Genomic DNA, 10,851 nt, shown 5'->3' on the forward strand with positions numbered 1-10,851 from the left:
TCAGCAAGTCCCAAAGAGATGTTGGGGGAGGGAGTTCTGGGAAGGTAAAAATATTGTTTGAAAAATAGTCCTATCTGTTACAATGAAAGTGATTTTAAAATATTAAGTATTTTAGTTACCTTCTGGAGGTGGGGGAGGGAATTCCTCTGTGTCCATTCTAGTGTATCCACTSAGCCTTTAGCGGACCAAAACTCCTGCAAAAGAAAACATGTTTTGTAGATGAACATTGTTTCCAGATTTTCAGACACTCCTTTTTAATTTGGCCAGGCTCATACCTATTAGCTAATACCATTATGGGCGAGAGGAAACGTGCCTGGCTTCTAGCTTCAAATTACATCTAGTTCAAATCTTTACGTACACAGCCCTTAGCACTGGAGCCATTTCTTGTAATGATCTCAATACGCCAGCAGAATAAAGATGAAGTTTTTAAACTCCTTGGTACTCTGCAGCTCCCTTTGTGACAACTACAGCCAGATTATTAAAAGATGTTATTTTAGCGCCTGTTTGTGCCAAATATTCTGCTTCAAAATCTTCATGTAGGAGGGAGGGAGAAAAACTCTCGGAAGCTTATCAGTCTTGATGATGCTTTTTTCCATTTGGTAATTAATATTGAAAATCACAAACACTAGCACCTAATACCTACTAAGCTTGTCAATGCACAATAATTATTTTTCTCTTGGAACGTACCATTTCTGCTTATACTGTTTTAATTTGTAGTACCATATATGGAGTCCCTACAGTCATTTTGAAAAGATGCAACCATAGCAATCGCTGTATTTTCCCCATTTCAACTGTCCTTTGCCTAGCTTTAAAGATCTTCTGCTTTCTTCTTCCAGGAAAAAAAAAAAAAAAAAAGGAAAAGAGAAAACCTAGGTTAAAAAAGTTAAAAGGTTAAAAAGGTTCTTAAAGCACTTTAAAGTTCTAACTATACACTTTAAACACAGCTTTTTTCTGAAAGAGGGAGTTCAAAAACACTGGTTGAGTCTGCTTTGTTTTCACTGCTCCTGAGGAGAGTGAAGTAATAGCAAGAAAACTGCATGAGCACTTAAGCTTTTCTCCTCTCTTCTCTAATTCTAGGTCTAATGTTTTAAACTAAAGAATAAAACCATATCCATACTTTGGCCCAGAATGCACCCRGGGAGAGAGCAAAGCCCAGAATACACAGGAGAAGTTTTCCTTCCTTCCCCAAAACAATATTCAATAGTGATTTTGCAGTAACATCTGAAAGGACAAACTGGATCTGCTGTACTAGGCAACGCACATACTCTGCCCCAAAACATTTCCATTCTAAGCAGCACATCAAAAAGAAACAATTAAGAGCAAGGCTGTGGAGGAAAAGTAAGTTTCTAAAAGCTACCGAAGACACTGGAAGAACTGATACAGGACTTTCTGCATCTTTTGTCTCACTCCCAAGCAGTCCATTGGCGTTAATTTCAAAGAGTTATTGTTTGTGCTTGCWGCAGTTCAAAGAACAGCTCAAGCCCTTGAAAAGTCTCCGTAGCCTAAGTATGGGAAGAATAAGTTGGACAAGATAGTGAAACTCAAGGCACAGTAGAGGAATAATAAATTAAATTAATCTGGATGCAGAGGTCAAAGCAATCACCACTTCCAGAAAAGGTGCCAGTGAATGAAAGAAAGTCCCTCAAAAAGCATCCATAGAACATAAGAGGCAATTCACCTCCTTTATGTCAGGGATGTAAATGGAAATCATGAGGACAGACATGCCAAGAAGGATGACAATTCTGGTAGTGTAAGGTCCTGATATGAGGAGACAATTCATAAAAACTTCCCATTTTCTAAGCACATGAAATTGCCTTCTAAATGATCTTTAGCTTTGCTAATTCTCAATCAAGTCCTAGACATGAACAATTAACTTCAGAGACAAAGCTTAAAAAGGATTCCTAAACTTATGTACACATTTCCACTATATATCACCCCTTCTAAAGTCTCCCTCATTACCCTTTATTTCTGTAGAGCTAAAAGGCATGTTCCTACTTACAAATGTCTGGAATGCATTTTGCCATATCAAAATTGTCAGGAAAAAAAAGGAACAATTATGGTCTCAGGAGAAGGCTATTTTTCTTTATTTTTTAAACTTGAATCATCATTGAAACTTAGATTTTCAAAGATGAAACATGCAATAACTGGCAAACCTGTGGAAGTTTCAATACCTCTTCCAAATACATCTCTAAGAGGGTAGTTTAGTTAAAAGGCCTTCAGATTATTTTTTTTAACATATGCTGCAAGTTTTTAAACATATATGGAACTTAGCTCAATAATTAGTTTAAAAATCATTTTCTTCCTTACAAACAAATACTAACAAAACGTATAACTGCGCTATGAAAGTTTCATCTCATTTTCCTTTTTGATCTAGCTCACAGTGACGTGTTTCAAATCGCACAGCAATTGTGTAAAGGAAGGACACAGACCCAGTGTTGGAGTCCTGACCACTGAGCTGCTTTCTCTCATTTGAACAGTGCAGTTATTCACATGAAGAAAGACGCACTTTCTCACTTAAGAATGCCTTATGGGTTGACTTATACATTGCATTAATTCATCTTGAAGTTCCACAGACTTGTTTTCAGTTTTTAATTACTTAGACAAATGGTCTGTCAGCAAAGAGAGCTTGTGTATTGTAAGTTCCCGTTATACCCTCCATAAAAATAAAATAATTGTCATTTTATATCGCAGAGAACATGTTCATGGAACACACTTTAGCAGCATCATGCATAGAAGAGAGAGAAAGTTTTCACTCTTCTGTGAAGAGACACRGAAACTAAATTAAAATTAAGGGATTTAAATCAAGATTAAGGCAGATGATTTAATTCACTTAACAGTGTACAATTCATTTTGTGTTTGTAACCCACATGCTTTTTTCCCATTGATTCTCATGGCTGTTAAAATTTGAACTTCTGTTAATATGTATAGCTATACATATTTCTTTAAACAATTACCATAGAAATCACCAATAAAATTAGGTTGAAAGGGACCTATGGATGTTTTCTTATACCCTCAAGACAGGTTTAACTTCAAAATCAGACCAAGTTGCTCAGGGCCTTTTCCACTCAAGTTTTGAAAATCCCCAAGGATGGAGATCTCACCACCTCTCTGGGCAACCTGTTCCAGTGCTTAATCAGTCATACTGTGAAAAACTTTACCCTTATGTCCACTTGGACTTCCCCTTGCAGCAGCTTGTGCCCATTACCTCTCACGCTTTTGCTGTGAATCTCTGAAAAAAGTCTGCCTCCAGCTTCTCCACAACCCCACTTTAGGGAGTAGAGGACTGTAACTAGATCTCCCCTTAGCCATTTCTTCTTAAAACTAAACAAATTTAATTCTCTTAGCCTCTCCTCACATGTTGCAACTCCCTAACCATGGCAGTAGCCCTCACAGGACTCACTCYGATTTTTCAGTATCTCTTTTGTACTGGGGGCCCAAAACTGAACCCAGTATTCCAGATGCAGCATCATGAGAGCTGAGGAGATGTTATTTAGTTTAACATAAAATTATTTCAGAATCTCAATAAACATGTACTTTTAAACCACAGAATACCAAATTCCTGTTCCAAATAAATATTTCCAAATCGTAAATAGAAAAAAAAAAACCCTACTGTACAGGAAACATATGAACTAGTGTGTATTGCAAGTATTGTATGCATTTCATGTGTATTGCATTATAAAACTAAGAATCTGAGTAACTCTGAACAACTGCCTTGAAGTACTGGACATGACAGGAAGTTTATCAAAATATGGATTTTTTTCCATTTAAAATTCATTTCTCAAATGCAGTATAACCTCTAGTTATTGACTCAAACCACTTTCTTCCAGGCTCTGCAGAAAGTACAGAAACACTGGGCTAGAAAGGACCTCTTGAAGTTATCTAGCCCAAAAATGCTTATACTAAAATTTTCCATTGGCTTCAGCTGCCTGACCAATTCATCTGGTTCAGCGCTCACCATCTTCTTTCCTTCAGGTACGGGCAGAGAGGTAGCAGTGGGTGACATGGATCATGTTGGTGGTCTACAGACTGCCTCTTTTCCATCTCTCCCCAACACCCTGCACGGCTGTGTGCAAAAGTGTGCCCCAACACACAGCAGATGCCCAGCCAATGCCAGGAAACAGGCCAAGGCACATGACTCCCAGGTACTTTTATGAGAAGGTAGGTGATCCATTCTGGCCAAAATACTGGCCGTCACTTCCACTACCTCTTTCTTGATATTTTCATCTGGTCCTTCCCCTTCCAATTTTTAGAAGTAATGGGTCTCTTATGACTCATTCACATTTACAGATTGAAAGAGGAAAGGGAGCTTTCCTACTTTTTCAGTTGCAGAACCAATCTATTTGAACAAATTTACATGAAGGAAGTAGTCTTTCTGCGACAAAGGGACTATTACTGTTAAAAATGATTTTTAGCAGTCAGTATGCTCCAATTCTAGGGGTTTAACTAATAACTTCATAAGGTTGACTGCCTTTAAAATTCAGCAAAAATGTTAAATGTGTATACTTTAAAAAAAAATCAGATGCCTTAATATACTGTGATCTATTTAGGTCTTTACCAATTTGTCATAATTTTCTAAATTTTTGATATTTAAAAATAATTTATGGAATTACAACAAATTTCAGACTAAAATCAAATTTTCCAGGATGGTCTTCCTCACACAGAGAAAAAGTCATACACAGTGAAAGCAAACAGATTARAAATGGAACTGAAACCAGAAATCTGTCAAGTGTGAAACAATCTCAAAAGATAGCTTCCAAAACTTACTTCAAAATTTTCATCAAGAGCACTCATCTTTGACCATGAAAGCTGATGTAGAGGAAACAGAGGTTTGCAATGTCCGACAACAGACTGTAAGACCTTAGGAGCACTAACACCTCTATAAAAAGGTCTGCTGTCCTGGTATTGATAAGACTGAAATTCTGATTCCAAGACAAACAGTAATTTTAGCAAAAAAAATTAAAGTCACCTTTGTACTTGTCCAAAGACCATAACAGAAAGTCAGTACTCCTTTCTGTGAATCAGTTTGCCCTCTCATGACACTACTGGGATTATCTTTGGCAATCCTTCTACCTACCAGGACTAGAAAGAATCTCAGCTGTGGTTGCACATCAGATTCTGTTCGACAGTTTCCTCTAATTGTGGGATAAATAACAGAYCATCAGTTTTCAGCTAGCAGGACAGAAATAATAATCAGCATCTGCATTTCTACTTCACAGAAACTATTTTCCAAAAGTCACTACTTGTACAATAGTCAGAAGGCAACAGAAACAGAACTGATGCAAACTCCTCCAAAACTACAAGGCAGCTCAGTGTTCAGACCTAATGGCACAATATCCACTGAGCTCATAAGAGACATACACTGCCAAGTTTTTCTGCTCTGCAAACCTAAGAATTGTAAAGACTGCATACATTTTCTTTAAAAAGGAATGTGTATTATAACTGCAGTCACATTAAGATTCTTTATTCCTAATGGAGCAGAAAGAATGAGCCAGTGAGCATTTCTTAATAGAAAACAGAAAAGATGAAACTGGAAGACTGATATCCAAGGAACTGTACCTCATGGAGAAAGCTTAGTGCAGGCAAGCTGTGAAATAACTTCTCTGAGACAGCCTGCAAGCCTAAAAAATAAAAATAAAAAAAAAAATCTGTGATCACAAAGCCCATGAATATCTAAAATACTCTGTGTCCATGTCACCTACTGAATATAGCTGTGTAATGCCTAATTGAGTCTTGTTCAATCTATTGCCMTAGAATTCCTGCTTGGAAACAAATCTTGCTGAAATTTGATATATAGGCTCTTTCAGGGGTTCATAAAAGCAAGGAGAGAAAAGAATGTAGAAGAACAAAGGTAATTTTCATTTATTTTTTCCTATTCCTCAAAACAGCTATATTATACCCCCCCCCMMAAAAAAACACAATTTGTTTTCTGTACAAGACTATTTCTAAGAACCATAATTTTTTTTTTTTTAATGAGATGTTTTATACTACACAGGGTGCAAATGAAGCAGGCATTTATATTATAGCAGCTTACCACCACATGCTGGAAGCTATTGAGGAAGGTTGTACCAAGACTGAATCATCATTTCTTTTAATGTATATTTGGTTTAATAAATACCTAACATCTCTGTTAATAAATTTTAGAATAAAACTGCTACAAGTAAAATACCTAAATCTTAAGTAGTGGAATAAAAATGAACTGTATCAGCTCAAACAGAACATAAATACAAAGCCTAACTCTTGGCATACAAATCCAGGCCTGCCTTAGTTAAAGTTGAGGGAATTCTGTTATCAGCTACAATGCTAATAAGATTGGATCCATGGAGATGCACATTTTTTAAACAGTGCATGCAYACTCCATTTGCCATAAAGGCACTTAATCTCTTGTTCTGCCCCCCCTTTCTCACACCAAGCAGCATCCAGCTGCTTTTAGAACACAACATGGCAGGAAGCACTGAACAAGAAGCAGTCTACAGGGACACACTGAGATGATGACTGAAAATGTTCGGGACTCTGTTCTTCCTTTTTTAGGGAAATTATTACAACAGTTCTTTACCTAGGGTGGATTCCTTCCTAGTACATCAACTCAAGGAGGGCAGAAAAGGAAGAAAGAAGGAGCAACATTTCCATTTGCAGGTTTGTCCGAGGACTCCTACCCACAACACAGGCAGAAAGCACCAAGGAGTTGTTAGTATTTATGCGCTTCTTCCCCTCTGAGGACAGACAACATAAGGCAAAATACAGAACCGTTGAATCATGGACTCTTTGAGGTCAGCAGGTACCTCAGGAGGTCATGTAGCCCAGCCTCCTGCTCAAAGCAGGGTCAGCTATGAGGTGAGACCAGGTTGCTCAGGGCATCATCTAGCAGGGCCTTGAAAACCTCCAAAGACTGCACAGCCTCGCTGGGCAACCTGTTCCCTCATAGAGAGAACATAGAGGCTATCCTCATAGAGAAAAATATTGCCCTTACATCTTAGTCAGAATCCCCTGTTTCCGTTTATGACCACTGTCTATTCTCCTACCAATTTCTTGATACCCCCTAGTAGGCACTGGGGAGCTGCCTGTAGGTTCCCCCCTGCACCCCCCCCCCAAAGCTGTCTCTTTCCCAGGCTGCACAAGCCCAGCTTCCCCACCCTCTCCTCCCAGGACAAGTGCTCCAGCCCCCAACCATCCTGGTGACCTTGCACTGAACTCACTCCAGTTTATCAACATCTTCCTTGTATTAGGGAGGCACAAACCTGGATAAAATATTCTAGATGCAGTCTGACAAGTGCCAAGTGAAAGGGAATCCCTTTCCTTGATCTGCTGGCTGCGTCCCTGTACAGTTCAAGATGCCACTAGCTTTCTCTGCTGGCTCATGTTAGCTCATGGCCAAGACCCCCAGTCCCTTTTCAGCAGGGCTGCTGCCCCAGCAGTCAGGCCCCAATCCGCATCATTGCCAGGACCTCTTCCTTCCCAGGTGCAGGACTTCACACTTGTCCTCACTGAATTTCCTGAAGTTCCTGTCAGCCCACTCCTCCAWCCTGCCTAGCCCCTTCTGAATGACAGCCCTGCTTTCAAGCACATCAACTGCTCYACCCTTGCCCCGATCTGGTGTCATCTGCAAACTGTGTGAGCAAGAGCTTGTCACCTTCCAGGTCATGGATAAGGATGTTAAGCAGGATACATGCTATGACAGACAGCTGCAGCACTCCACTTGTTACCAGCTTCCAGGTAGAGTACAAGCCATCAACCACCTCTGAGCCCAACCATCCAGCCAGATTTTCACCCATCTTGTAGTACCATAATACCTGCCCAAACCATAATGACATTTTGTAAACAACCTTGCTGAATCCAACACAAACATATAACTTTATCAAGGTCACTATCATTATGCTTAATTTACAGATGGGAAAGCCAAGATATCCAAATATTGGGGGGGGGGGGGGGGGGGGGGGGAAGGGAGGCACAGAAAAAGTTGTTGAGACCAAGAAAGCGAGCAGGTACCTGAACATGCACTTAGGGAACCTGACTCTGATTCAGTTCTTTGTTCTGTCTTTTGCGCTGGCAATTGTTTTAATACAATATACCTATTCTTAACAATTCCCTATCAGTCAATTAATTGTACTACGGATCCCATCCTGAAGTCCTTGATGCCTCTTGTGTATCATAAAGGAAGAACAGGGGCATCACCATGGGTTTTGGATTCCTTGCTGGTAGTCTACTGTAACAATCAAAGCATCAGAAGAATTAAAAGTGAATACAGGTGTCACGTACTTTTAGTCAGGGCTAATTTTTTGTTCTGTGCTACACAGCAAATAGGGGCTGAGTTCAAGACCAATTTCTTTTGGTCACATGTACAAAATCAAAATATAGTATGCTAAGAGAAGATTTTTTTTTTAATTTGATTGCAATTAAGTAAGTAACTTTATCTGGAAAAATAATCTTGTTTCCAAAATTTCCTCTTTTAAACTTCATTCAAATTACTCTATTTCACTATTGGATAAGTACCAAATTAATTGTCAATATTCTCACAGAGATTTCTATAAAGATTCTCACACACTCCAAAACACTTCAATTGTGATGCAAATCCATGAACACTGTAGTTGTATGTATATTATTATAATACACATATATAACGATAATTAGAATTCTTATGCAGAGACCTTATAAATGTTATTATAAAACATGCATCAATAAAATCATTAATTCTAATGCTTTTTGATCAGCCCCATTTGTAAAATACGGCAATTTTGCCACAGGGAAGATGCCCCCTTCTGAACACTATTTTAATTTCCCAGCAAATCAAACTCTTACTACAGAAGAATCTTGGCTTCCAAGAAAAAGAGAAAATGGTTTTATGGATGCAGGAGATGTAGCATCTTTCCCTCTAATTGTACCAAATCCACACATCCACCCAGAAGCAGAAAGTCATGCTCAAATTCACATTAAATCCATGAGTACTAGTTTTATAAAGCATAGGCTGTGTTTCAAGATACTGATGACTATCAAAGGAAATTTCCATTGGGAACTCTTTGCAATGATACAAATGAAATGATACCCTGAACTGAAGATTCAGTTCCTGTTGATATCAGCAAACCTAGTCCTGGCAGCAAAAATTTTCCTAAGCATTTTCAGTTCTTCGGGTACTAGTGCCCTTGGAAAAGTAACCATATTCTTTCTTATTAAGGAAACCCATTACAGACAATTAATTACATCTGATCATTACTTAATTGTTCCTTTGGTAAAACTGGTTTCACCTGATGAATAAAGTTACTAAGAATATAAATAGACTCTTATTCCAGTGTTTCTAAAGTAACAATTTGGAGTAAAATATGGAAATACATTTCTTAATCACAACTTACATAGTCATAGTGCACGTTCTAGAAATATAACACAAGTTTCTTTGTTTCAATTCTTGTAACACCAAAACATTATTCAAATAAAACAGAAATGAATTAATGGAACTGTTAAAAGATCAATTAATGTAAGGAACAACAGTAAGAGTACCTGCACAGAATAGCCCTGATTTAAAAAAATATATATATATAATAATGGCATGCATTTTCCCATGGAAACGTGGGTTCTGCATCTCATTTTAGCCATCACTGAACTTCACTCTTTCTCTGCCTTGGGATTGATGAAGTAGACCTCCTCCTTCTCCGGCTTCTATAATTCTATTTTTAAAGTGGAGTCTTTAGACTCATATATTAGTCAATTCATGGTTTGCAACAATGTAAATACTATGTACACAATTTTAAAATAACACCGAGGTTGAGACACTGAATGCTTTAAGATGGTGTAAAATACAAAGTCAAGAGCCTTAAGCTCAACATTCACTGTGGTCCTTGTAGAAGATTTAGATATTACTATTTCTTAATAACTTATTTCCTCGCCTGTAAAATGGGATCTCAGTGTTTATCTCCTTTCTTTAAATTTCTGGGATGTATACTTTTTAATGTATCTTAAATTAGATGAGCCCATGACCGGGGGGGGGGGGGAATCATGCAGCAATATCTGAAAATGCTCACATTTTCCTATATTTTTGGCTGGAAAAAAAAATATCTGTATGGCTTCTGCAATCTTCTTAAAAGCACTTCTAAAAAAGAGATTAGAGAACAGAAATCAGAGCAAATTTTTGACCCTGAGCTGAATTCTAGGAGTTTGTATTCATGGTTCAGTCCCAAATAACAAGCACTGTACAGTACAGTAAGTCACTGAAACCGATTTTCCCAAGATAATGCCCCTATTCACCACCACTTAAGTGGAACAATTTATTTTGCTCTGGTTAACTGCTTTGCCTACGCATTTGACATTAAGCTTCAGGCTTCCTGACTGAGCAGCTAACGTGTAGGACATGAATCAATGTTGCGCAGTTATGCGTTGCTTCCCACAGCTTTGCTGACTCAGGCAGTTCAGAATAAAATACGAATCATCTTTCTGATATAAAAACACAAGTTTGCAAAAATATTTTTCAAATCTTGTTTAGCTTTATTCTTTCACCTTAAAAAAAAAAGAAAAAGGAAGTTGTACTTACATATCCCTGGTTTCAAAATAAACTAAAGCATTTTGATGCGAGTAAAAGTCAGATTCCTCACTATAAAAAAAAGTGCAAGTGATTTAGATCCCAATAGATGCTAACAAGTCAGCATTCTGCTTCCACACATACATGACAGGTCTTGACTCCCAAGCTTCTGTTCTCTTCAAATTACATATGTACATACTGACATTACTGAGAAATAGGTGAATACAGAAGAGAGTATTAAAGATGGAGAAAATTTCTTATAATGATCCTAATGCAGCTCCCCTTTTCACCATAAAGAACACCTCTCCCCCCTCAACACGTCTGCAGCCTTTCTAAGTAATTCTCAGGCT

The 10,851-nt window shown here is 38.1% G+C and overlaps 1 protein-coding gene across 13 annotated transcripts in view; it reads right to left on the reverse strand.

Annotated features, from left to right (window-relative positions):
• ARHGEF10 (Rho guanine nucleotide exchange factor 10) overlaps positions 1 to 5,619 on the reverse strand; it is a 111,026-nt gene extending 105,407 nt beyond the window's left edge. For 10 of the 13 annotated variants that reach the window (XR_003254576.1, XR_003254579.1, XR_003254578.1 and 7 more), the window contains exons 1-2: positions 688 to 811; positions 120 to 194 (exon numbers count right to left, since the gene is read on the reverse strand). Coding sequence is in view for 7 of the 13 variants with exons in the window: in XM_026072048.1 (XP_025927833.1) it covers positions 120 to 156 (37 nt within the window). In the remaining 6 variants the exon portion in view is untranslated. Of the gene's footprint in view, positions 1 to 119; positions 195 to 687; positions 812 to 5,556 lie in introns of those variants that run through there. The other 3 variants (XM_026072047.1, XM_026072050.1, XM_026072051.1) reach the window with 3 other exon arrangements.
• Between the last annotated feature and the right edge of the window lie 5,232 nt (positions 5,620 to 10,851).

Source organism: Apteryx rowi, unplaced genomic scaffold, assembly GCF_003343035.1.
Source record: "Apteryx rowi isolate R43461 unplaced genomic scaffold, aptRow1 scaffold_335, whole genome shotgun sequence".
In the NCBI taxonomy this organism is placed as follows: domain Eukaryota; kingdom Metazoa; phylum Chordata; class Aves; order Apterygiformes; family Apterygidae; genus Apteryx; species Apteryx rowi.